Below are 24494 nucleotides of genomic sequence, written 5' to 3'. Positions count from 1 at the left end.
GGCACCTACAGCCCAGATCATGTCTGTGGCGTCCCCATTCATCCACGCGCCCACTCTCTGGGGCTCCCTTGGGGAAATGGGGAGGAGGGAGGTGTCCATCCCTCGATTCTTGACCCCCTTTGTCCGACTTCCCTCAGCAGGGAGGGAGGGCTAGTCCAGGTGACCCTGGGTTGAGCCCTTAGGGTCCCCCAAGCTACTGGGCAGCCCCGCGGGGAGTAGGCGGCTCCTGTGGCGCTAGGCGCCTCCAACCTGGCCTCACCCCAAGCAAGTCCCCAAAGTAGAAGGGAGGAGAAAGAGCAGTGGGAACCCGGCTGCTGCCGCCGCCCAGTCCCAAGGGGAATCCCAGCTCCCCCATGCAGCTCCTTCCTTCCCCTCAAGGCCCTCCCCCATTTCTGTCCCCTCTTTGCCCCCGGCCCAGTGCCCATGCGCGCAGTAGACTCTTTATAGTCCACCCCAGCGCCCGGGCTTTCTGCACTCGTGGACACCCGGTCTGACAGCGAGCAAGCAGGTGGAGAACTGTGTGTGTGTGTGTGTGTGTCTGTGTCTGTGTCTGTATCTGTGTGTCTGTCTGCCTATCTGTCCTCGTCTCTTTTCTCCTTTTCTCTCTCCTTTGCCCATCCTCTTGCCTGCCTTCCTGTCTCCTCTTTGCATTCCCCCTCACCTAACCCGGGTATCTTCTCCCAGTCTTCTCTTAAAGGAAGATCCGTTGTAACCCCTAAAACTCTGAATTTTGCACCTTCTATAGAAGGAATATAAAGCTATTCCAGCTAAGGCTGGAAGGGAGCAGTTGCCCCTTTTCTTCTTAGGGCGGAGAAATGGCCCCGTTGCATCCTAAGGGAACCGGGATTTCCGAAGGAGTCCCAAACGCACCGGGCAGCTGGGTGAGGGGAGGGAAAGGGTAGAGACTCAAGTTCCTTGAGCTAGGACACGGTAAACAGAGTGTGTGAAGACCAGAGATTTGGGAGCCGAGCGTGAAGGAGACTGAAATTTTTCGGGAGGGTGGGAGAGGCATTTAGTAGGATCATCGATTGCCAGTGAAGCTAATGGTAGGGAGTAAAGATAAAGCACAGAAGTCCTTCTTTTTTCCTCCTCTCAGGTCTGAGCATTCCTCGAATCACGATGTCTCCGGCGTGGATCTCTGTTCTTTGCCTCGGTGGGTAATTTCTGGGTTATCACGTCCCCTCAGTTCTATCTTCCAGTGCCTCTCCCTTTCTCATTCTCTTCCCCTTTTCCCCCCAATATCCTGTCTCGGTTTGTCTCCAGTCTCTCTTTGACTCTGGGGGAAGGTAGTGGGATGGAGAAAAGGAAGAAGGGGGAGCATTGAGCCTCAGCTGCTATCCCGCCCCCTTTTCTTCTTTGTACAGGTGGCTACTTTCTCCTGCCGGGACCTGTGAGCTGCGAGGGTGCGGGTGAGTTCAGCCTCTGGCCAGAGCGAATGGGGAAATAGGGGTTGGAGTTCACAGAACTTGGGCCTCAGTGAGAGCAATGCGCAGGAACCCAACCCATCCCCAGGACCTGTCCTTGAGGTTCCTAGGCCAGCCTTTTGGGAGGAATATCCAAGTATAGACTCGGGAAAAAAAAAAAAAAAAGGAAGAAATAGACGTGTTCGGGCTGGTTACGAATTTGTCCTCTCTATAGGGATTTCTACCTCTGTCCTAGTTCTGAAGCTGTAATATAGCGGTTTATTGTTCGTTCATCCTACATCCTACTTGCTCCTGTGGTACCCAATGGAGGTCATTCTCACAACTCCCCTACTCCTCCCAGTCCTGCCCTCCTTTCAGTCTTTACGCGGGTTTTCCTCCCAGCCCTGCTGTTCTAGGAATAGTTCCCCCACCTCTAATCCTAAAATAGAGAAGGTAAGTGTTAAGGAACTGGGGGTGGAGAGCTCTAGTAGATTCATTACCTGAAAAAAGTTCCTTTCAGCGGGAAGAGAGGGGGGCTAATTACAGGTAAGCTTTTAGCCTCTAGAGACAGATGATGGTCTTGAAGTCAAATCGGAAGGATGGTTTTCAACTCTGATCCCATATTTAAAAGGTCATTGAGAAGTAGAAAAAAGCCCTATTTAATATAATTGTGATTGTGAGGGAACTGGAAACCGCCTTTAAAAGTGTCAGTTGTAGAAATGAGAGTGTGCATCCTAAAGAAGGACATTGATTAAAGATGTGGAAGGTGAGAGGAGTGTAGTCATCATCAAATACTTGAAAAGTTGTCATAAACATTTATTAGATTTCTTGAACTCAATTGGTAGAAATTTTAGGAAGTTTGGTTTTGTTTTGGTTCAGTATAATGAAAAAAAAAAAAGTTTTTTTTTTAAAATGGATTAAGCTGCCCAGATGAACTTCCGAGTTTCTCCTTGGAAATGTTCAAACAGAAGCTAGATGGAAGCCAGATCATACCTTTGTCATTATTGTTGTAGATAGGATGTAAGTTACTATTGGGCCAGGTGCGCCAAAAGTTTTGATCAAGATTCATTTATTTGTCTGCAACTCTATAGGTAACTCCTTTAAAGTGCAACAATTTAACATTAATTTCTTATTCTAGGAAGTTTTCCAAACTTGTATATTTGGAAAGTTTTTTGGTTTGCTTGGAATTTTGTTGTTTCTGGATTTTACAAATGGAATTCAGTTTTAAAATGTATTATTATTTGTTGTTGTTGTTGTTTTCCAAAGAAAAGTTGTGAAGGGGAAAATAGGCAGCCAATGAATGAGGTAGTGGTGAGGAAAGAAATAACAATGGGAGATAAGGGATTTTGATGGAACTTTGATCTGCTACATAAAAGATGACGATTTTCACTATGATTTCAATGAAACCAGTGAGATAATAGGTTTGAAAATATTGGATTCTTCTTCGTCTGTCAGGACATTAAATTTTCTCCAGCTATTAAAGTAATATTTGATATGAATCTTTGCTAAGGACAATGGTGTCAGTCCTGGTTAAATCTCTTTATAGGAAAGCTTTTACTTCTTATTTCAGGTAAAATAGGTCTTGGTAGATTTCCCAAAGAATGCTCAAGAAAAACTAAGTGGCACAGTGAATAGAGCATCAGCTCTGAAATCAGGAGGACCTGAGTTCAAATTTGATCTCAGACAATACTTCCTAGCTGTGTGATCCTGGCAAGTCACTTAATCCCAACTGGCTCAGAAAAAAAAAAGAGAAAAGAAAAGAAAAGAATGCTCAAGACTGTAGAGTACTAAATTGACCATTATGGACTCTAATAAACATATGCATTAGGTACTTGAACAGAATTCTATCTGATTTTTCACACAATCTGTTGTAAAATTTCTCAGCTGGTTGCTTTTAAGATAATACCTGCTACCATCCATTCTGAATTTAATGTTTATATAGGTTTTCCAATTTGTACTTTAGCATATTTAAAAAGTTGTTCTTGTATTTTGGATATCTTTTTTTAATGTAGATTTTTATTTTCACTACTATGTCATGTGGAGGCTGATTGTTTTGTTTCATATTTTTGGTCTAAATCTGTGATTTAATCAGAGTAATTAAAACTAACATTTTTATAGCACTTTGCTATGCAAAGTAGTTTACAAGTATCATTTCATCCTATCCTCACAATAACCCTGGGAGGTAGGCACTGTTATTATCCCCATTATATCTGGGGGGAATGAAGCAGACAGGGCTAGTGTCTTGCCCAGAGTCACACTAACTGTGTCTGATGTTATATTTGAATTTAGAACTTTTCCCCAGTTTCAGCATTGTCTCCATTGTGCCCCCTAGCTGCCTTTAGAGACTCAGAATGACTTAAATTGTAAACTCCTTTGCTAGTGTGGATCGGCAACTCATCTGTATTTTAAACAGATCTTAGAAAATTGCCTGGGCACTGAGGGGTTAAGGGACTTATTCTGTGATTATCGTGAAAGTGTGTATCAGCAGTAGAACTTGAAACTAGCTACTTTTTCTAAATTTCAAAGCCAACCCTCCATCCTTATATCTTATTATGCTTTTGTGTTTCATATTAGGGAAGAATATCTTTATTATTTGACTTACATAAGAACATAGATACGATTGGTTTATTTTAATATCTATATAATGAATACATTACATCTACTATACAGAAATAGCATTCTTAAACCAGAGAGCTATTTGATATCATTCAGATTGTCTAGACATAGTTATTTAATTATAGAATCATTCAAAAATAATTTTATATGCATAATTACTTTGCAGGTACATTGAGATATATAAAATTTTCACTTTTATAAAAGTAAAGATCATCATTATTATTACTAATACTGCTTTATCTTAGACCAAAGTTCTTAAATCATCCCAAATACAGGTGTCCAACATGATTTTAAACCAACCCTGAAAAAATACGCAAATTAGAATTTTATAATAGAGGAGACTTATAAGTAGGGGCTAAATTCAATTTGGGGAAGACATTTATCTACCTTGCTAAAAATCTAAAATATAGTAGAGAGATGTCAAAATATTCATTAAAAAAACCAAATATTTTTATTGATATATTTTTACATCCTCTACATTTGACAAAGTATCCCTTCTCCTTACCTTTAAATTCCCTTTAAAACAATTTTATTAAAGTCTTTTGTTTTTACATCACCTATATTTTTCAAAGAACTCCTTTTTCCATCTCCCAGAATTTATTATGTTATAGCAAAATTAAAATGAGTTTTTTAAAAATCAGCAAAATTAGTCAATTTGTTAAAAACATCTGACATATTATACTCCACATTCCTAATCCATCAAAATTGACAAAACAAAACAAAACAAGAAACAAAGTAGTACCTTCTCTTAACTTTTCTTAGGGACCAAGATTGGCTAAAGTCAAGATATTTCTGGACTTAAAAAAAAGAAAGAATAGAAAAATAGCTATCACAAAAAATCATGGGGCTGGTTGTATCCCCTTCTTTTTCTTCAGCTCCTATTGCTATCACATGCTTTACAAGAGGACTTGATATCAGGAAGGAGAAAGCTGATGTCCTTTGCCCAGGGGGGTGTCTTCTCCGAGATTTCTATGTCTTTGGGAACATAGTCTATGCCTCTCTTTCAAGCATCTGTGGAGCTGCCATTCACAGGTAAGCCTGGTGATCATGTCAGAGTAGGAGTGTCTGTTTTATCCATCTTCCAGTTTTACATCGTTATTTTGCAAATTTTCATTTAGGAGAAAACCAGCTTTTAAAACTTTCCTTAATAATCTTAAAACCTTGGAGGAAATAATAAAATAGTCACGGGAGGCTTTGGTGGGGGGAGGGGGGGAGGGAGAGAGGGAGGGAGAAAAGGAGGGAGGGAGGGAGAGAGAGAGAGAGAGAGAGAGAGAGAGAGAGAGAGAGAGAGAGAAGAGGAGGAAGGGAGGAGGGGGGAGGGACGGAGGGACAAAGGAAAGGAAGGAAGAAAGGAAGGAAGGAAGGAAGCAAGGGGAAGGGAAGGAAGAGAAAGAAGAGAAAGGAAGGAAGGAAGGGAGGAAGGAAGGAAGGAAGGAAGGAAGGAAGGAAAGGAGGGAGGGAGGAAGGAAAGGAAAGGGAAGGAGGGAAGGAAGGAAGGAAGATCCTCATGAAAGATTGTCCTAAAAAAAAAATAGAGTCATTTCCTCTTGGGGTCTCTTCACTTATGAAGCTTCTTTAATTGCAGTTCCCTACACTAGTGGTAACCTAAAGAATGAACTCTGCTCCTTTTAATTTGTTTTGAATGAAATCTAAAATCCTCTGGTTCAAGGCATGGTTTGGAAAGTTTGGAAAGTTGTATTGAGATTTTCATTAACATGGCAGCTCTAAAAAATAAGAAATTAGTGCCCCCTCCCCCCAATTTTATGCCTATCTGTCACTCAACAAGTTAAGAGGGCACATTTTCCCAGAATGTTTTTATTACAACTCTTAACAGCTGTAACAAAACCAAACCGATGCAAGATTGATAGAATCTTTAGATGACTTCTTTGTCTGAATTACTGAGATATGGATGATTTCCTTGACTCATAATAAATAGTAACTTACATTTGCATAGAGCTTTACCTTTGTTATTTCATTTAAGAATTACAAGAGCTTTGTGGGATGGATCTTGCCTGCCTTATTTTCCCAGTTTTATGGATGAGGAAATTGAGGCCCACAAAAGTTAAGTCATTTCCCCATGGTCTCCTAACTAGAAAGTGTCAGAGGCAAGTCGTAAACTGAGGTCTTCATAAATAACACTAATTTTTTTATGCCATGGTTTCTATCAAAATTGCAGATTACAAGACCTCTAATTCATACAGCATGTTCACAAAAAGTAGGTAGTATAGGTATTATTATTATCTTTGTTTCACACATGAAAAAAACTCTGGACTGGAGAAACTGGGTAATTTGCTTAGGGATACATGATTTATAACTATCAGGCTCAGGAATGAAACTCAGACTTCTGACTCCTAAGACAAATTCTCTTTCCATTCCATCATTGTGCCTTCAATACAGCAAGGCACTGAAGCCCAGACAACCCACTCCAGTCCCTAGAGCTACTATAAAATTTTTAAGAAGTATCATTTGGTGCTGGATTTGTAGACTGAGGATCTGGGATTTAATCCAGGTTCCTTCCACTTCTTATTGTTGTGGGCAATTTCACTTCTCTGAACCTCAGTTTCCTTAATTATAAAATGAGAAGGTTGAAGCAGATCTCTGGGTTTCCTTCCCTCTCTAAATCTATAATCCTATGATCTTAGATAAGAGTTTTAATTCTGTTCATCCCATTATTATGTTTCAGGGGGGTAATTACCAGCTCAGGAGGGGCTGTGCGGGTCTATGGTCTTCCTGGCCGGGAAAACTATTCTTCAGTAGCTTCCAATGGCATCCAGTCTCAAACCCTGACCCGATGGTCCTCATCTTTTACAGTGTCCAGTAGGTGCAACTAGCTTCCTTTTCTTTGAAAAAAAAATGTCACTAGACAGTAACATTGCCTATCTTTCTTAAGCATTTTTAGTTATATTGCTTGTTCCAAAGACTGAAGCCATCAATTGATGTCAGTCAACGATGTCAGACCTTTGATTTGGGGAATCTAGTGCTCAATCTGATAGAAATACATGTGAAAGGAGAAAAAAAAAATTTTTTAATTTCTGTATCTGTCTACTTTTTCCATCTCATGTTAGAGGACTGGTCTGGTATTAATATAAATATAGACCATCTAGCTAAATCAGTAAAGTTGAAAAGAAGTGGGATTTGTTTTCTTCTTGTCCAATGAGGGTCAGATTTGGCTCTTCACAGCAGAAAGATCATCGTCTGTTCCCATGGGCAATCAGCATTCAGGGTTCACCAGCCCTGTCTATTACTCAGTCTCAATTCTGAACTAGATTTCTCAATCTCTGATGGTGATGAGATCAGTAGGAAAAAACTGATCTTTTTTTTTATTAACAGAAGGCAAAAGTGAAGCTCTAGAAGCTACAGGACGGGCAGTGTCCACAGCACGTCCACCAGCAGGTATGAAATATGGAGTCAATTTTTTCAGTTTCCTGGACCAAAAAAGTTTTTTTTTTAAGTGTATTTTAATAATTGGGATGAGTCAACTTTTTAATTGTTTTGTGATAATATTAAAGAGCAATTAAATCAATATATTGAATTTTACTTTGTTTAAGTGATAGGTATGAGAAGGCACAATTTTCTCTTCCATGTATCCTATGATTGCTTTTACCTACTTGAACTGTGGTAACAACCATTCTCCACTATTCACTACATCACTGCTCCTTCATCTTATGCAGTAGAAGAAACAAATGTGTTGTGAGCTCCTGATACAGTCACATTTAGTTTTAAGACATGAATTATAATCCTTCCTCTGTCATTTATGACCTGTGTGTTCTAAGGTGGCCACTCTCTGAACCTCAATTTCTTCCTACAAAATTAAAGTATTGGACTCAATAGCTTCTAAGATCCTTTTTAGTTCTGAATCTATGATTGTGAAATTCTTTCACTCACCACGTCCTCTCTGATTTTTCCTCCTAGGTGAAGAAAAAAGAAGCCAAGGAATTCCCTCCTTCAGTTATATTAATTAGTCATTGTTAATTAGTTAATTAACATTGATACATTTGTTGATACGTAGATTTTCACCTTACCCAATGTTATTGTTCATAAAATTACTTTGTATTTGCTATTTGTGTATATTTTATATTTTTCAGTAGATTTTTGTAGTCTTTCAGTCCAGGGATTGTTTCATTTTTTGTGCAGAGGGCCTACTAGAAATTCATTACAAATTTCATAAATGTTTGTGGATTGATAGATTTCTAAGGCTTTCACAGATTTAAAGCCACAAAAAAGATTTAAAACCACAGCAAGAAAATGCAAGAGTATAATAGGAGAAATAACAATGATAAAGAAAAACTCACATAATAATAATATTATTTTTAGATAGTACAAGTGTTATCTTCTCCATTTTACAGATGAGGAAACAATCTCAGAGATGTGAAAATGAGATTCTTTGTTTTGTTTTTCTCCCTCCTGACAAGGCCTCCAACCTTGTTGACTTCAAAGCCTCCTCACTGGCCTTAGCAGGAGATTAAACATCTCTGGAAGTCTATACTGGCCTCTACATTGAGATACAGCAAGTTATACTCTTAGGGTCTTTACTTCTCATTTCTTTGTAGAGATACTGTTTCCTGACTTTTTGTTTCTTTGGTGGAGATATGGCTGCCTCTAACTCTGAAAGTGACTCAGATAAATCATTCTGTTTAAGAATGATGGTCCTTACCATCGACTCCTCTCCTTGCTTCTCTTTTCCACTTTGGAACTTCCTTCCCTCCTTTTGGTAATGTGCTGGGTGCTTCCTGTGTTGCAGGTAAACGACAGAAGAAGACACCTGACAAAAAGGCTGGAAACAAAGGTAAGATGAGCTAAGACTTTTACCTTCCTCCAGACTTAATTCCTTGTCTTTCTAGGACTGTTGAGAGAACTTACTTATTTTGCTTTTTTGCAGATTGTAAGGCAGATATTGCTTTTCTGATTGATGGAAGCTTTAATATTGGACAGCGCAGATTTAACCTCCAGAAGAATTTTGTTGGAAAAGTGGCTCTGATGTTGGGGATTGGAACAGAAGGACCACATGTGGGACTTGTTCAAGCCAGGTACTTGTATTTCAAAATGTCAGGAGATCTGATTGATAGAGCAAATGATCTTTCAGAATTAGAAACCATAAATGGACAGATTGTGTCTATGGTAGGTATATCATGAACAATGCAAATCTCCAAATCCCATGAGAATTAATGGTAGGAGTGCCAAATAAATTCAACACACATTCATGAAGTTCCTCCTATCTATAAGGTACTATGGTAAACATTTGGCATACAATGACAAAAACTAAACAACCCGTCTTTGAGGAGTTTACTCTCTATTGGGGGAATACAATTTGTATGTGTGTGTGTGTGCACTATTCTGACTTATATATAGATATATGCATATATGGCAGAATAATACATATTCATAAATATAAATAAATACAAAGATTTTACAGAGTAATTCAAATTAATTTCCAGAGTGGGGTCAACAAGCATTTATTAAATATCTCTTGTGTGCTAGACACTGTGTGTATACATATATATGTATGTACACATATGTGTATATATGCATGTATAAACATACAACTATGTGTTTGTGTTTAAAATTCCCATTTTCTTCACAAAGATACATATTATTTATTCTCTTTTCCAACTCTCTGACAGTTTTGTTCTTAGTCTTATCTTGTGAGCCCTAAATATTTTTCTCATATCTCAAAAATTCCAGTCCATCTTGATTGGATTCAAATATAAGAAGATTTAATTTCTAGCAAAAAGAAATCTGTCTAGAACTAATTGCATATAGTTAAATGTAGATATGATTTCCAACTGTTATCATTAAGCCTGACTATAAAAATGATTTATCTCCCAAATTAGAAAAGATTCTAATGACACTGATTTTTAAAAAGTGTAGAATTTTAGTTAGGCTTACTTACCCATTTTGCATTTCATTCTATTAGATTCTTCCCATAATTCCGGACTGTTAAGATCTTTTTTTTTTTAATCTCATACCTGTGATTTAATATCTTAACTATGCAAATTGGCTTTACAGAGTTGACAAATTCAATGAGCATGTCATTTATGACTTCTTTGAAATCACTGATTAAAAAAAATTTTGAACTGCATAGGTAAAAGCTATTTCAGTAATTTCATTAAGACCTCCAAGGGTGATTTGTTCCTACTGTTTAGGTCCAGTCATTCAAATTTATTCAAATCTATTTATCATACTAGTTTTCTAATTCATGTTTTTCCATCTTATCCATAAGGATATTGTGAAAAATACTGTGACAAAAATTTTGTCAAATTGAACAGGTATGGCTAAATAAAAATTTGTCTGAAAAACATCTAGGGCAGGGAACTGTGATTTTGGAGGGTTTTTGGTTTGTTTGTTTTTTTAAAGATATTTGATAATTAGCATACACTTTTAATCCCTGCTGCTGGGGAAGCTGAAGGCTGGTGAATCAGTTGAGCTTGGAAGTTCTGAATTGTAGCAAGTTATGCTCATTGGGTGTGTACATGAAGTTTGGCACCAATATGGTGAACTCTAAAAGGAACCCACCAAATCCCCTAAAGAGAGGTGATTGATCCAGATCAGAAAAAGAAAAAGTCAGTTCTCACGATGATTAGTAGTGAGATCTAGCCTATAAGAAGCTTTTGTACTTTCGAACTGGGCAAGATAGGGAGAATCAGTCTTTAAAAATAATAACAAAAGCTTTTGGGGGGGGAGTTCAAAAAGATTATTGAGAAAGGGTCCTTGGACTTCACCAAGACTGTCAGAGAGGTACAAGATACACACACACACAAAAAGGCTGAGAACCTCAGACTTCATGGTTTTAGTGAACTGCAAGCTCAGTAAAAAACAATAGTAGAAAAGCTAATGCACTCTTAAGACTGCATTCCAGTCTTAGAGGCATGGTATCTAGAGTTAAAGTACAGGTATTTTCTGATCAGTCAGAATATATCTGGAATAGCATGTTTTCATAGTTTAGAATGAACATTAATGAGTTGGATAAGAGAAATATAACTAGAATGGTGAAGGGTCTTGGGTTACTAAGAGGATCAAGGAAGAAACTATTTGGCAGGGATAAAGAGGAAGACATGATACCTATTTTTGAGAACTGAAGGGTTTCCTGTGGTAAAGTAAATATGTTTGCTTCTTGGTTCTAATTGAAAGTAATGGATAGATAAGAAAGAAAGAAAGAAAGAAAGAAAGAAAGAAAGAAAGAAAGAAAGAAAGAAAGAAAGAAAGAAAGAAAGAAAGAAAGAAAGAAAATTTAGGGTGAAATAAGGAAAAAAAAAAAAAACCTTTATTTTAAAAAAAAAATTATCATATCCCTAAGTATAAGGGCTACACTGGAAGACAGTAGATTCATTCCCTCTTTGTAGAGATCTTCAGGTAAATAGAGAGGCAGTATGACACAGTGGAAAGAGCATAAACTCTGTGTTCCAATTAATATTTGATCTCTTGTACCTCAGTTTCCTTATCTATAAAAGGTTGGATTGGATAGCATCTGTGGTCTCTTCTGGCTCTAAATCTCTAATCCAAAGACTGGTAACCACTAGGGTATGTATGTCACTTAGATGGCCTTAAAGGCCCCTTCTTGTGATTCTGTGAAATGCTCTGGTAAAATTACCTATCTAGGTAATTTCTGTGATCAATAGTAACCCTATTATAAAAGAGATGTATATATGATTTGCTCTTGATGAAATCATAGGGAATCATCACCATTTCTCTTGGTAGAATTCTAGATCTGGACTCATGAAAACTCATTTTCCTCAGTTTAAAGGGGACCCCAGGCAAGTCACTTGAACCTTGCTTTTGCCTCAGTTTCTTCACCTGTAAAAAGGGGCTGGAGAAAATGGCAGGCCATTGCAGTATCTTTGTCAAGAGAATCCCAAATGAGATCACAAAGAGTTAGACATGACTGAAAGAACTGAACAATAGTTAAAAGCTTTCATTTGTCAGATGAGTAAACTGGGGCCTAGAGAGATTGAGGTGACCTGCCCAAGATCACTCAGATAATAAGTGACAGAAGAATAAGAATCCTGATCCTCTGATCCCAGAACTATTATGCTTTCCCCTGTACCATATACTCCATTGCTATAGCTTTGAACAATCTACCATTACTTTCATGCTACAATGAAATACTAGAGCTGTTATCTATGCCTTTCCAAATCAACAGATAAATACAAAGATAAATAAAAATAATAAATACAAAGTTTTTAAATTTCTAAGATTGCTAAATTTGAGACTAGGATGTTCCATATGCCAGTGAATGAATTTAAACTCTTCTGAGTACCAACTTCAGACTTGGCCATCATAACGGAGATACCTCTCAGAGCTAGGCCAGTTGTAAACTTTATAAATTGACTAATCTTTGAAATGCATAGCAAATTTAAGAGATTAAAGATTAGGCTTTTGACTACTACTTGTGTCTCTTCATTTGGTCATTGGTGAATTAAAGTCTCCAGTCTAAAATGTAAATTATCTTTGTCTTTCAATTTAGTGTTCATACTGTTCAGCTTAGATTTTACATTAAAAACTTTTAATTCATAAACCAGGAGCACAGATCTTGCTCCTTATCCTCCCCAAAGTCCCCCGACACCTATTTAATCATGAATTTCAAGTAGAAAAACATCTCTGTTACTATGACAACCACTCAACCTACTGCTTGGATGAAGCCCATCTAAAAGTGAGAAAGCTGATATAGGCCACAGTTGCCCACAGATGGGGGTGGGGATGCATGAGTATGTCAGGTTTTATAGAGATGATTATAATTTTGAGTTTAAAAAGAACTCTGCTCCAATTCATGGCATTAACTCTTAAGTGTTAAATGATTAAATTTTTGTGAGCAATAGAACTGGGAAGCTAAATGTTTGTGGCACTTCTCTATCAATCATTAATGCCTTAAAAGTATACAGAAAATAAACTATACTTCACAGAAATTTAGTTTCTTAAATAAGCCTCTCATTCTTTTTATATTGAAACGTTATGTTCATGATGGTCATTTTTCAGTTGTGGCTGATTCTTTGTGACTCCATTTGGGGTTTTCTTGGCAAAGATACTGAAGTAAGATTTGCCATTTCCTTCTTCAGTTCACTTTACAGATGAAGAAACTGAGGCAAATAGGGTTAAGTAACTTCCCAAGAATTATACAACTAGTAACTATCTGAGGTTAGATTTAAACTCAGGGAAATGAGTCTGCCTGACTTTACTATGGGTGCTCTATCCATTGTACCACTTAGCTGCTCCAGGGACGTAATTATTTCCGTTTTAAAGCAAGTCAGGCCTCCAGCTGCTGCTGGATTAGAACAAAGGCATAACATTCATCAAATATATTTTGGATATACTATTGTATACAAGGTATGATAACTGCTAAAAAGAAAAAAATGTTCAATAGGTTCTTACTATTATTTTTTTGTCCCACATAAATCATGACATTATTTGCAAGGAAAAATACAATAGCAAAATAATATAATACAATAGTAATCCAGGCAATCTGAATACAATTAATTTGTAGAGGCTAGTGAATACTGTGCTGTTATCTGAAGTCAGATATTGTCTCTGACACTTTACTGTTTGTATGACTGAGGATGTCATTTAAATCTCTAAACCTCACACAATTTTCTAAGATTTATTTTATTAAGTTATAGTTAGTTCATCTAGGTGGAGGAAGTTCCCACTCCCAAAATCACAAATCCTTAAGTATTGGTATTTTAGCATGGTTTTGACACTACCAAATAACTTAACCCCTCCCACTCACACACACACACATACAACTGAGAGAATACTTATAAAAGGAAAATGAAATACTTGTAACCCTCAGTTAGAAATGCAGAATCCCTAAGCAGTACCTGAATACCATGTAGATTTAAGAATGGAAGATTTGTCTATATTTTTAAAAATAAGAATAAAACCTTCAATTTATTAAAACTCTATAACTTTATAACAAGGATTTTTGTTTTAACTCTTCTTTTCTTCTGTTAAAAACTTTGGGCTATTACTGTATTTACCTTACTCTGGAATTCTGGGCTCAGAAACCTTAACTGCTTAGTTACTAACATTCCCGTGTTTAGTAATAAGCACCAAGGCTTCTGTATCCTTGCACCCACTATTCTGTGGAGAAATTAAAATGTTACCTAATGTTACAGTAAAGTAAGTAATAGTGGATAGAGTTTTGGGCCTAGAAGTAGGAAGATGAGTTTGAATTCTACTTTATGATACTTACTCTCTATGTGATTCTAAGCAAGTCACTTATCCAGTCTTAGCCTTAGTGTCCCCACTTGTAAAAAGGGGATAATGATAACACCTAACCTCAGGGTTGTTGAAAGGATCAAATGAAATAACATCATAAAAGGACTTTAAAAATTTTAAGACACTATATAAATGCTATTATTGGGGAAATTCAGAATTTATTTTTATTCATTCTGTTGGGAATAACTTTTATCTTGTTTTCCTCTTAGTGAACATCCTAAAATTGAATTTTTTCTGAAGAACTTTACCTCAGCCAAAGATGTTTTGTTTGCCATAAAGGAGGTGGGTTTCAGAGGGGGCAATTCCAATACAGGTAAGTAGACCTAAAGTTATAGGACCTGGTGATAATTAATAGTGGAAAATCATCTCTCAATTTATGACAGTGTGACAAAATATTTTTGGATTAAAAAAAATCTTACAATTTTGGAGGCTTTATTCCCCCTTATAAGTCATTTACCATTAGCTAAATTGCATATCTCATATAGGTATCCTTAATGTACAGAAAAAAGCAAAGGAACCAAGTTTAGTAATCAATATAGCACTAATTTTGTACATTTTTGATGGCACTGTCATTTGTATTATATTGGCACGGTGCAGCAATGACCACTAAACATTCCTGTTATTTGTCTTTCTTCATATCTGAAAGAGCAGTACGTAATTATATCTATAAAAGTCAATCAATAAAAAAACAAATATTTATTAAGTATTTACTAAGGGCCAGGCACCTATGCTAAATTCTGGAAACAGAAAAAGAAGCAAAAGATAGACAGACCCTGCCATAATGGAGTTTACAATATAATGGGGAAGACTTTATGAAAACAAATAAACACAAAGCAAGATATGTGTAAGATAAATAGGAAGTAATTAAAAGAATTAAGGGGGAGGTTGGGATTTGCACCAAAAGACATTTGCTAGGGTTTGAATTAGCTTCCCTTATAGATTTCCAGTGCTATTGAATACTTTAGAATAACTAGTCCTTTGCTAATTAGGACACAAAAGATTTCCAATGGGGATAGGGGCCTACTTGTGTCTTTATCATTCCCAACTTAAATTCTTATGAAAATTATTTTAAAAGAAGTAAGGTTTATAAGAGTTAGTATAGGAATAATGTAGATTTTTAAAGAGAATCAAAGAATGCACGCGCTTTACCCATGCAAGGATTATTGTCCTTGTCTAAAAAACAAAAATTATACACATACACACACACACACACACATATATATATATATATATATATATATATATACACATATATCTATAACATGGGTACTTATGTATGCACATATACATACACATACACACACATATACAGTGTATATAATATAGCACTTAATGAATTTTAAATTAAATTGACTGGTGAGCAGTCTTCCAGAAATTATTAAAATTCTTCCTTCAATTAGGTCTTTACAATCAAAGAAACAGGAGGGAGAGAAGGTATCCACAATTTAAAACCTCAAATTGCCAGCCAGGGGGTGTCTGTAGTTAACTGGAAAATCAGTTCCTGCAGTGGTAAAGGCTGCTTCAGTATGATTTTCCCTTTCAATCCTAGGAAAAGCCTTAAAGCACACAGCCCAGAAGTTCTTCTCAGCAGACAATGGAGTGAGAAAAGGCATTCCAAAGGTGGTGGTGGTCTTCATTGACGGCTGGCCTTCAGATGACATAGAGGAAGCCGGCATTGTGGCCAGAGAATTTGGGGTTAATGTGTTCATTGTCTCTGTGGCCAAACCCATTCCTGAAGAACTGGGGATGGTTCAGGATGTCGGCTTTGTGGACAAGGTAAGGTGGTTGAGAGAGGGAGAGGTGTCCTGTGGCTTTAGGTTAATGACATTATGCTGGAACTTCAAACACTGCTCTGGGGAAATAGGATTTTTTTCATGTCCATTCGAGCTTTGAACATTTATAATAAGAGCACAGATTTGTGGTGTTTTTCCATAAGGAGAGCCTCTTTTTTTATGAGAAGCAGCAGCCAATTCTGGAGTTTCCCTAAGGGTTTCTCTCGTGTGTTCTGTTCCACCACATCAGGCCGTCTGTCGGAATAACGGTTTCTTCTCTTACCACATTCCAAGCTGGTTTGGCACTACCAAGTACGTGAAGCCTCTGGTCCAGAAGCTCTGCACCCACGAGCAGATGATGTGCAGCAAGACCTGCTACAACTCCGTCAACATTGCTTTCCTGATTGACGGTTCCAGTAGTGTAGGCGACAGTAATTTCCGCCTCATGCTTGAGTTTGTCTCCAACATAGCCAAGACTTTTGAGATCTCCGACATCGGCGCCAAGGTTGCCGCGGTACAGTTCACCTACGATCAGCGCACAGAGTTCAGTTTTACCGACTACACCACCAAGGAGAACGTGCTGGCGGTCATTCGGAACATCCGCTACATGAGTGGCGGGACAGCCACAGGGGATGCCATTTCTTTCACTGTGAGAAATGTATTTGGCCCCATGAGGGACGGACCCAATAAAAACTTCCTTGTAATCGTAACTGATGGGCAGTCCTATGATGATGTCCTAGCCCCTGCAGCTGCTGCTCATAAAGCAGGTAATGTTTTTGCTCCAACATGAGTTAAGATTTGGGAGAAAACTGAAGAAAAGTTCATTTGCAAGTACTGTTATTAGAATTAATGAGCAAGGTTATTTTATTTACATAGTATAATCATTCATTTAGTATAGCAATTATTTCCTTATATTTTCATATTCTTTGAAGGAGAATACTATTAAGTACCCTCTTCAGAATTTAATTTTTTTTTCTTCTTAGAGAAATGGCTTGATGGAGTGTTGATTTTAGGTACATCTGGGTTTAAATTCTTCTGACACATACTAGTTGGGTGACTTTGGGCCAGTTATTTCTCTCTTCAAGCCTGTTAAGTTGGGGAAGGAGTTCCACTAGATAGATGTCTTTTAAAGTCTCTTGCAGTGCCAAATCTGAGATTCTGTGATTTCTATACTGGGTCAAACTCAGTCTAACCACTCCAGTATCCTACCTCTGAAAGAAGAGCAGAATGGCAGTCTTCCTTGGCATTAATTTTGTCAACTGAATTAGATCGATTTGAATCTTTTTTCACTCTATACCAACTCCTCTACCTCTAGAGTAGAATAGAATGTTTTACATGGAGAGGTTCCTATCATTCTAATATTCTTGAATTTACTTTGTTCATTAGTTTTGTGCAGCTTTCATCTCCCAACACATGAGGCCTGATTTTAGGCTTTCTTAGATCATTTCTCATTCTGCTTATTATTTTAATAGCCCTTTTCTGGAGCTAGACCTTTCATAGTATCTTCCTTGAGATAAACAGAAATATTTGTAATTTAAAATAAGATGCATTGTGATTTTTATATTAGTATGCTTTCAGCTTTGCTTCCAAAATGTCCATCTTATTAGTGATGCATCAGGAACATATAATCAGGAAATACTCAAAAGGATTTTTTACTTTTCTTCCTAGAATATAACTGTTGGATACAAACTATCATGAACTATAAAGAAATTTGCTTTGCATGTGTTCATTTTAACTCATCTGCCATATTTCCAAATATTCAAATATCTTCCTACTATATTTTATCTTCATTGAGGCTCTGTTGGAACAATCTTACTTGACTATTTTTCCACTGTATGTATGATACATCCTCTGTATGTTTTAGAAGTATGATTCCCAAAAAAGCTTGAAACTAGACAAGATTCTAGGTCCAGAAACTCAGCAATTACTTTAGTCAGGAGTCTAAACAATGTTTTAGTGCAACAAGTAGGGCCAAATGGAGTGAACATCAAGAGAGAATAGAGAATCTGCAGTACCATCAGAAATTAGTACTATTTGTCATGCTATCTGTGCTTGCTTTTACTACAATTATTTGGTAAATTGTTAATCTTGAAGAACTATAGTGATTTTCAGCTGAAGTTGAAACCATGGGAGTAAAATGACTAGGACCCATTCTGATACTTCCCTTAGAGAAATCTTTTAGGAGAATCTAATGTATCAATGTTATGTAGAAGAAAGGAACAAACATGCTAAGAATCTGAAAGATTATTTACACGTTTGGGAATTATACACACTACTGCACAGGAAATACATCTCATCTCCAAAAAGGTGAAAAGTGTTTCTAGTGAGACCGAAGAAAAATTGCATTTTCAAACTTATTTAGGGCTAAGGAAGTTTTCTGAACAATTAACAGTCATCCTTATTTTTTTTGATTAGTAGCTAAGAGTTTAGTTGGATATGTTTTTTTCCTATGTTCTTTTTTTCTCTTTTGACTCAATGAAATCATAGGCAATTAATGATGATTTCTCTTAAGTGATTTCTCTTCTCATACCCTGGTATAGAGCCCTGAATCTGGTGTCATGAAAACTTCTTGACTTTAAGTCAGAATATGAATCCTGGTCCTTTGACCCCAGAGCTATCACACTTTCACCTGTACCATATACGCCATTGCCATAGCCTTGAAGAACCTATCACACTTTCACCTGTAGCATATACGCCATTGCCATAGCCTTGAAGAACCAACCTACCATGACTTTCTTGCTCCAATATCCCATTTTACTTTTATGCCTGTTTAAGAGGTGAGGGTATTTTTCTTTCACAGGAGGTAGGAGGATAAGAGAATGACAGGAGTGTAATAGTCTGTCTATTCCTATTAAAAAGTTATGAACAGAAGACTAAGAAATGACATTAATGATAGCAGAGCTGTTAAATAAGTCTGCAGATATGCAAAAAGTTGCTTTAAAGCTATTGGTTTTGAAGTAGAATTCACTATAAACATTCATTAACATAGTTACAAGAAAAGGTATTCCAATATTCCAAGCTTTATCTGGGATCCTATAATCTAAGCTCATACTCATCTAATCTCACTATTCTCAATTTAACTACATTGTTAAATGAGACAGGAAACTTGAGGTGATGGAATTTGGCCCTTGTTTAACCTAATTGTGTTTGAATGCAAAATGTGAAATTAAGTTTTATACTTTATGCAGTAAATTGATTCTATCATTTAAATTCATTTTGAATTATTTCCTTTATAGGTATCACAGTCTACTCTATTGGTGTGGCTTGGGCACCTTTGGATGATCTGAAAGATATGGCCTCTGAACCAAAGGAGACCCACGCCTTCTTCACAAGAGAATTCTCAGGATTAGAACAGATAGCTACTGATATAATTAGAGGCATTTGTAGAGATTTCTTGGAATCACAACAGTAAAGGTGACATTTTCATAGAAGGAAATGATATAAAGGTCTCTAGTGCTTATGCTCTAATGTTTTAATACACAAAGTACTTGGATCTAATACAAAAACATTAAAGATGTCAGTACCTTTCAAACAATTTCCAACTTAATTGAGCATATTCACTATACATTTTACATTCATGGCTTTGACAAGCATAAGATCCAAGATAGTATTTGGAAGCACTGTATTTCTTATTTGCAAAAATGCTCTTATAATCTTGATTAGGGAAGATAAACAATCATTTAATGATAATTAATATAACAAGCTCAACTTATAAATAAAAGGTAATCGTTAATTGGCCTGAAAGCAGGGATAGCTCCTCCAAAAAAAAAAAAAAAAATTGATAAACATGAGAAATGAAAAGGACACATTGGAGCCTATCTAGTTATAGAAGTAGCTTTTAGTTCTTCAGAGCTTACCAAAATAGCTAATGCCATGATCGATAAAATAGTACTTTGATCCAATTATGTTCTGCTCATTTGTAGATATTTCTATAACTTTATGGACTTAAGATGATTTTCTTGATATTTTATTCATTTCTGTATATGTTCATTGGCTATAAAACTAAGGACTTATGAATGGCATGAAGGGAATCATTTATCAGGCTTTATGTAGTGTATTTTTGTAATAACTTATGACTTCCAACTTATTACACTGAACATGGGGGGAGTGCCTTGTATTTTTCTATTTATAATCATAATTTTTTTTACATGTGTAGATAAAATTGGCTAGTACTATAAGAATCTCTAATGTACAAAAAAAAAACAAGATTTAAACTCATCATACATTGTAAACATTTTGCTTGAAGATATCATATAGAGGAAAAAATACATACTGCAAATAACTTAGAATGAAACTACAGAGATATTTGGATTGCAGTTTGGATGTTTTGAGCAATAAAAAAACCAAAACCCTTTTATAATCTGTACTATTCTAAGCTGCCTAATATTTCAATCTTATTTATGGGATGTAATTATTTCAGTGATTCGAGAGGGAAGGTGGGGGATGAGGAAAAAAAATAGGTTATTAATTGAGATAAACTGGGAGGAAGTCTAAAATTACTGAAAAAATGTCTTCATTATTTTTAAGTGCATTCAATAACATGGAATAGGCTAACAGACTATGAATGGGTGACTTCAGAAGTCCTGTTTCAGTAAGAAAATGCTTTGTAATTAGCAATTCCAATTATTTTCACATAAACATTTACATTTACAATATAATACACATAAACATCACATTTACAAAGTTCCCTCTCTTACCAAGATACAGGAATAAACAAAAGTTTAATCTCCCTCCCCCTCCTCCAACTGTGACCCATTAGTACAATTCTAAGACCAGAGACTTTTCCTCCACCCTTCAGTTCCCCCAGATCTTGATATAAGGTCTGAACCACTTTAAAATTGGAAACTTAACTGAAGTAGAAGAGGATTTCAACATAATCAGTTACGACCAAAACAAAACAGAACAAATCCACCCACCAAGTCTTCTAGAATAATTAAAAGCATTACAGTTAACAGGAAGAGGAAACACCTGAAGTCTGACGTTTTTAAAAAACAACACAACAACAACAACAACAACAACAACAACAACAACAACAAACATGGAGCTTTTTTGGGGTTTTTTCCCTATTTGGAACCCAAGATAACCTCTTCTTTTATTTGGTCCCTGACTAATTATTTCATCAAGGTGGACCATTTACACAACTACAAATCAACTTAGCTGAACACTAAGTTGCCTTATCCTGAGGTCCTAAGTAAAAAAAATCACTTGACCATGGTTTCACAGTAATCAGTGCATATCACAACTTGAACCCAAATATTCTTGACTCCAAAGCCCAGGTTAAAAATTCTCAGGGGAGGGGCAGCTGAGTGGAGCAGTGGATAGAGCACTGGCCCTGAAATCAGGAGGACCTGAGTTCAAATCTGGCCTCAGACACTTAACACTTACTAGCTGTGTGAGCCTGGGCAAGTCATTTGACCCCAATTGCCTCAGCAAAAACGAACAAAAGAAAAATTAAAGAAAAAATTGTGAAATTGTTAAAAAAAAATAAAAAAAGCCAAGATTTCTTTCAATGACAGAATGGTATTAGTTCTACACAATGCATATATTCCTATCACCTTGTTGCTATTGTAAATATCTTGAAATATAATTTATGCAATATTTAATAGAACCTGGAGCATGAATTGTGATCCGTTTTCCCAACTATAGTTTCAACATGTTTTCTTCGTAATTATACTAATTTCACATTATCCATGTAAAAATATTACTCTTGAGGAGTCTGAAGGTGTTGAACCAGATTGCCATGTACAACATAAAAATGCTTAAATTTATAACAGTAGCTCTAGACACACAACACTCCCAAGCTGCCTTTCTCTCAAAGTGCTCTATAGTGGTTTTTTTGATGCACATTTCCATACATAACTTTTAAAATTCTGATTATTATCTTGGGTGAAATATGATCCACATGTTTCATGTATCTTATGTTTATTTCCTTAAGGAGAAAAAAAGGTAATTGTTTCTGTCATTGTACAGGATGAAATTTGACACCATTTTAAAGAATGTTTTTTTTGCAGCAGTCCTTGGCTACCCCTACCTTAACTTAAGGGTAAAAAGAAGTTGTTCCAGCCAGTTTCTCTATGCAATAAAAAATGCTTGACAAGCCTCCTTTACACCCTTGCTTTTGACAAGCAGGAGAAATGTGGGAAAAGCTGAAGTAGCATTTGTTATTAAGCTAGGAAGAAGTCTCTGGAATAAAGTGGTGGTGGCAGCAATGCAAAGGAAGAGGCTTTCAAGGATGGTGAGATAGTCGAGAATCCCACTATATATGACAAAGATAGGCTTCTGTTGACTGCTGATGCACTACTGTGTCTGCTCAGAGAAACATTGTAGGCAGGAATGTTGTTTCATAGCACTATCACTAGTTTTGGCTATATTACAAGCTTTTTAAAGAATTAGGCTGGGAAATTAAATTAGGTGTTCAGTCAATTCAGTTGTGTTCTTTGTGACCTCATCTGGGATTTTCTCAGCAAAAATTCTGGGATGTTTTGTCATTTTCTTCTCCAGCTCACTTTACAGGTGAGGAAACAAACAAGGATTAAGTAACTTGTCTAGGATGATACATAGGAAGTATCTAGGGTGAAATTTTCAAAATACTGATGAATTAGCATAAAATTAAGATAAATGCTAGTTAAGTAGCATACAAAGTAAAGAATCTAGAAAATTCTTTAGTTCAGTGACTAAGAATAAAGTAGTATACTTTATTGCAATTCAACACAAAATAATGTGGCCAACAGTAACATACAGGTACACCATTTAATATTTATTATATGCATTTTATATACATTATTTTTCAACAGCTGTACTTTTGCTATGTGGTACAATCTTAAAAATTTGCTGATTCATAGTTTGTAAAACAAAAACCTTACAAAACTCATCAAAACTCGCAAACTGATCAGAAAAGTTTTGTGGAAGACTAGAAAAAATACTTTATTGTCTTAATCATGCATTACACAAACAAAATCTTTAGTTACACTGTAAAATTAAGCACATCTGAAAAAATAAAAACAGGGATAACTAGTCCAAACACAGCAGATTTTCTGAATCCTGATTCAACTACTTTTGTGTCCTATTTGTAATGCAAATATAACATTTTCACTCCAAATATTTTTTAAACAAGATAGCTTTTCTGGAATTGTGGTAAACTGAGATATGTAACGGGAGAAAAGTAAGTTGGTTTGCAAATTAAACTATGAAATTATCCATTTTTAGTCTATTTTAGACTGTTCAAAGAATGCCATAATAGATATACAGGGCCCTTTAGCACATACATAAATGATATAAAGACCAACAAAAAGTGAAATAAATAACAATAGGCCATTAGAGTAAGATGGGTAATCCTTGATAAATAAACTTGTAAATACAGTAAGATGTACAAAATATCACATAGTGATAGGATGCCAAGATTAGTTTTTTTTTTTTATTTTTGTGTTTTTTTTTTTTAATTTTAAAGAGTTCATTGGGGGTAGTAAGCCCCAGTGTTTTATTTTAACACATCTTTCTTTACAGTCTTTTATTTATGAAGACAGTTATGTGATGATGATGAATTAGCATCCTTATGGAAGGACTTGGCTGAGCTGTATTAGGCAAAAGAAGGGAAGAGTGGTTACACGGCAGCGGGTCAGTGAGATCTCTGTGTTTTAGGGTTCTATAATGCAGAAAAACATCATCAATACAATCTTGAGCACTGTTGTGACAGGCTAAATATATAAAAAGACTTATAAAAACTAGAATTTTATCCAAACATTTTGTGCAACTAATGCTAAAATATTTTAAGTTAAATTTCCTTTTTTTTTTTTTAAAGCAAAATAAATTTAAAAGGGAATCTGTGGCATTCAACTGATAAACAGAGAAGATCACTAAGAGATGAAAAGAAAGCTACTCTTGGAGCTCACTTCCCCCCCCACAAGAGCACCACATCCTAACCCTAAGGCAGCACACAGAGTCCAAAATAAGTCTTTTTTAAGATCAGACTCCACACGTTGGCTTAGACATGTAATGAACAGACATATGCTCAGTTCATATCCAGTAAAGGCTACAAATACTGGTTTCCTTTTTTTGCCCCCACAAAATACAGTAAATTACAGTTAAATGAATGAGCCTGACATTATTCAAGATGTGGTGATTTTCACCAATTTAAACCTGCCCCAAAATAGCCTTTGCTTAGGCAGATCATACGTAGTGTCTTATCAGTAACCTCATTGATGGCAGTGATGCATTCCCTCTTTCTGTCCAAGAAGACCTGCTATTATGTTGCAGGTATTTTTTATGTCACACAAATACTTTGGCAAGGGCATCAGCTCCTGCACTGGCAATATATGCTTTTGATGGATGGAAAGCTACATCATAAATGGACTCATCCAACTTCTTCCTATGAGCTGTTATTTCTTGTACACATGTCTTGCTGTCTAAATTCCACAACCTAATGGAACAGTCATGACCTGTGGAAGAAGGTCACAATTAATTAAATCTTGCAACAGAACCACAAGGCATAAAACCC

General features: G+C 36.2%; 2 protein-coding genes across 4 annotated transcripts in view; one reads left to right on the top strand and one right to left on the bottom strand.

Annotated features, from left to right (window-relative positions):
• Positions 1–416: 416 nt before the first annotated feature.
• On the top strand, positions 417–20369 carry COCH (cochlin). The gene is made up of 12 exons (XM_012546927.2): positions 417–508; positions 1097–1153; positions 1365–1409; positions 4895–5051; positions 6703–6836; positions 7350–7412; positions 8761–8805; positions 8899–9046; positions 14438–14541; positions 15778–16004; positions 16251–16767; positions 19237–20369. Exons 2-12 carry the CDS (start codon positions 1120–1122, stop codon positions 19410–19412), a joined length of 1650 nt encoding a protein of 549 aa, XP_012402381.1. The 5' UTR covers positions 417–508; positions 1097–1119; the 3' UTR covers positions 19413–20369.
• Positions 20370–22742: 2373 nt separating this feature from the next.
• Positions 22743–24494, bottom strand: part of STRN3 (striatin 3) — an 82149-nt gene continuing 80397 nt past the window's right edge. For all 3 annotated transcript variants that reach the window (XM_031952267.1, XM_031952268.1, XM_023501154.2), the window contains one exon: positions 22743–24435. In XM_031952267.1, the coding sequence (XP_031808127.1) occupies positions 24266–24435 (170 nt within the window). In that variant the 3' untranslated portion in view covers positions 22743–24265. The remainder of the gene's footprint in view (positions 24436–24494) is intronic.

This window comes from Sarcophilus harrisii, chromosome 2 (assembly GCF_902635505.1).
Source record: "Sarcophilus harrisii chromosome 2, mSarHar1.11, whole genome shotgun sequence".
In the NCBI taxonomy this organism is placed as follows: Eukaryota; Metazoa; Chordata; class Mammalia; order Dasyuromorphia; family Dasyuridae; genus Sarcophilus; species Sarcophilus harrisii.
Note: the sequence above shows the minus strand (reverse complement) of the source record. Positions and strands in the feature narration are given on the sequence as shown.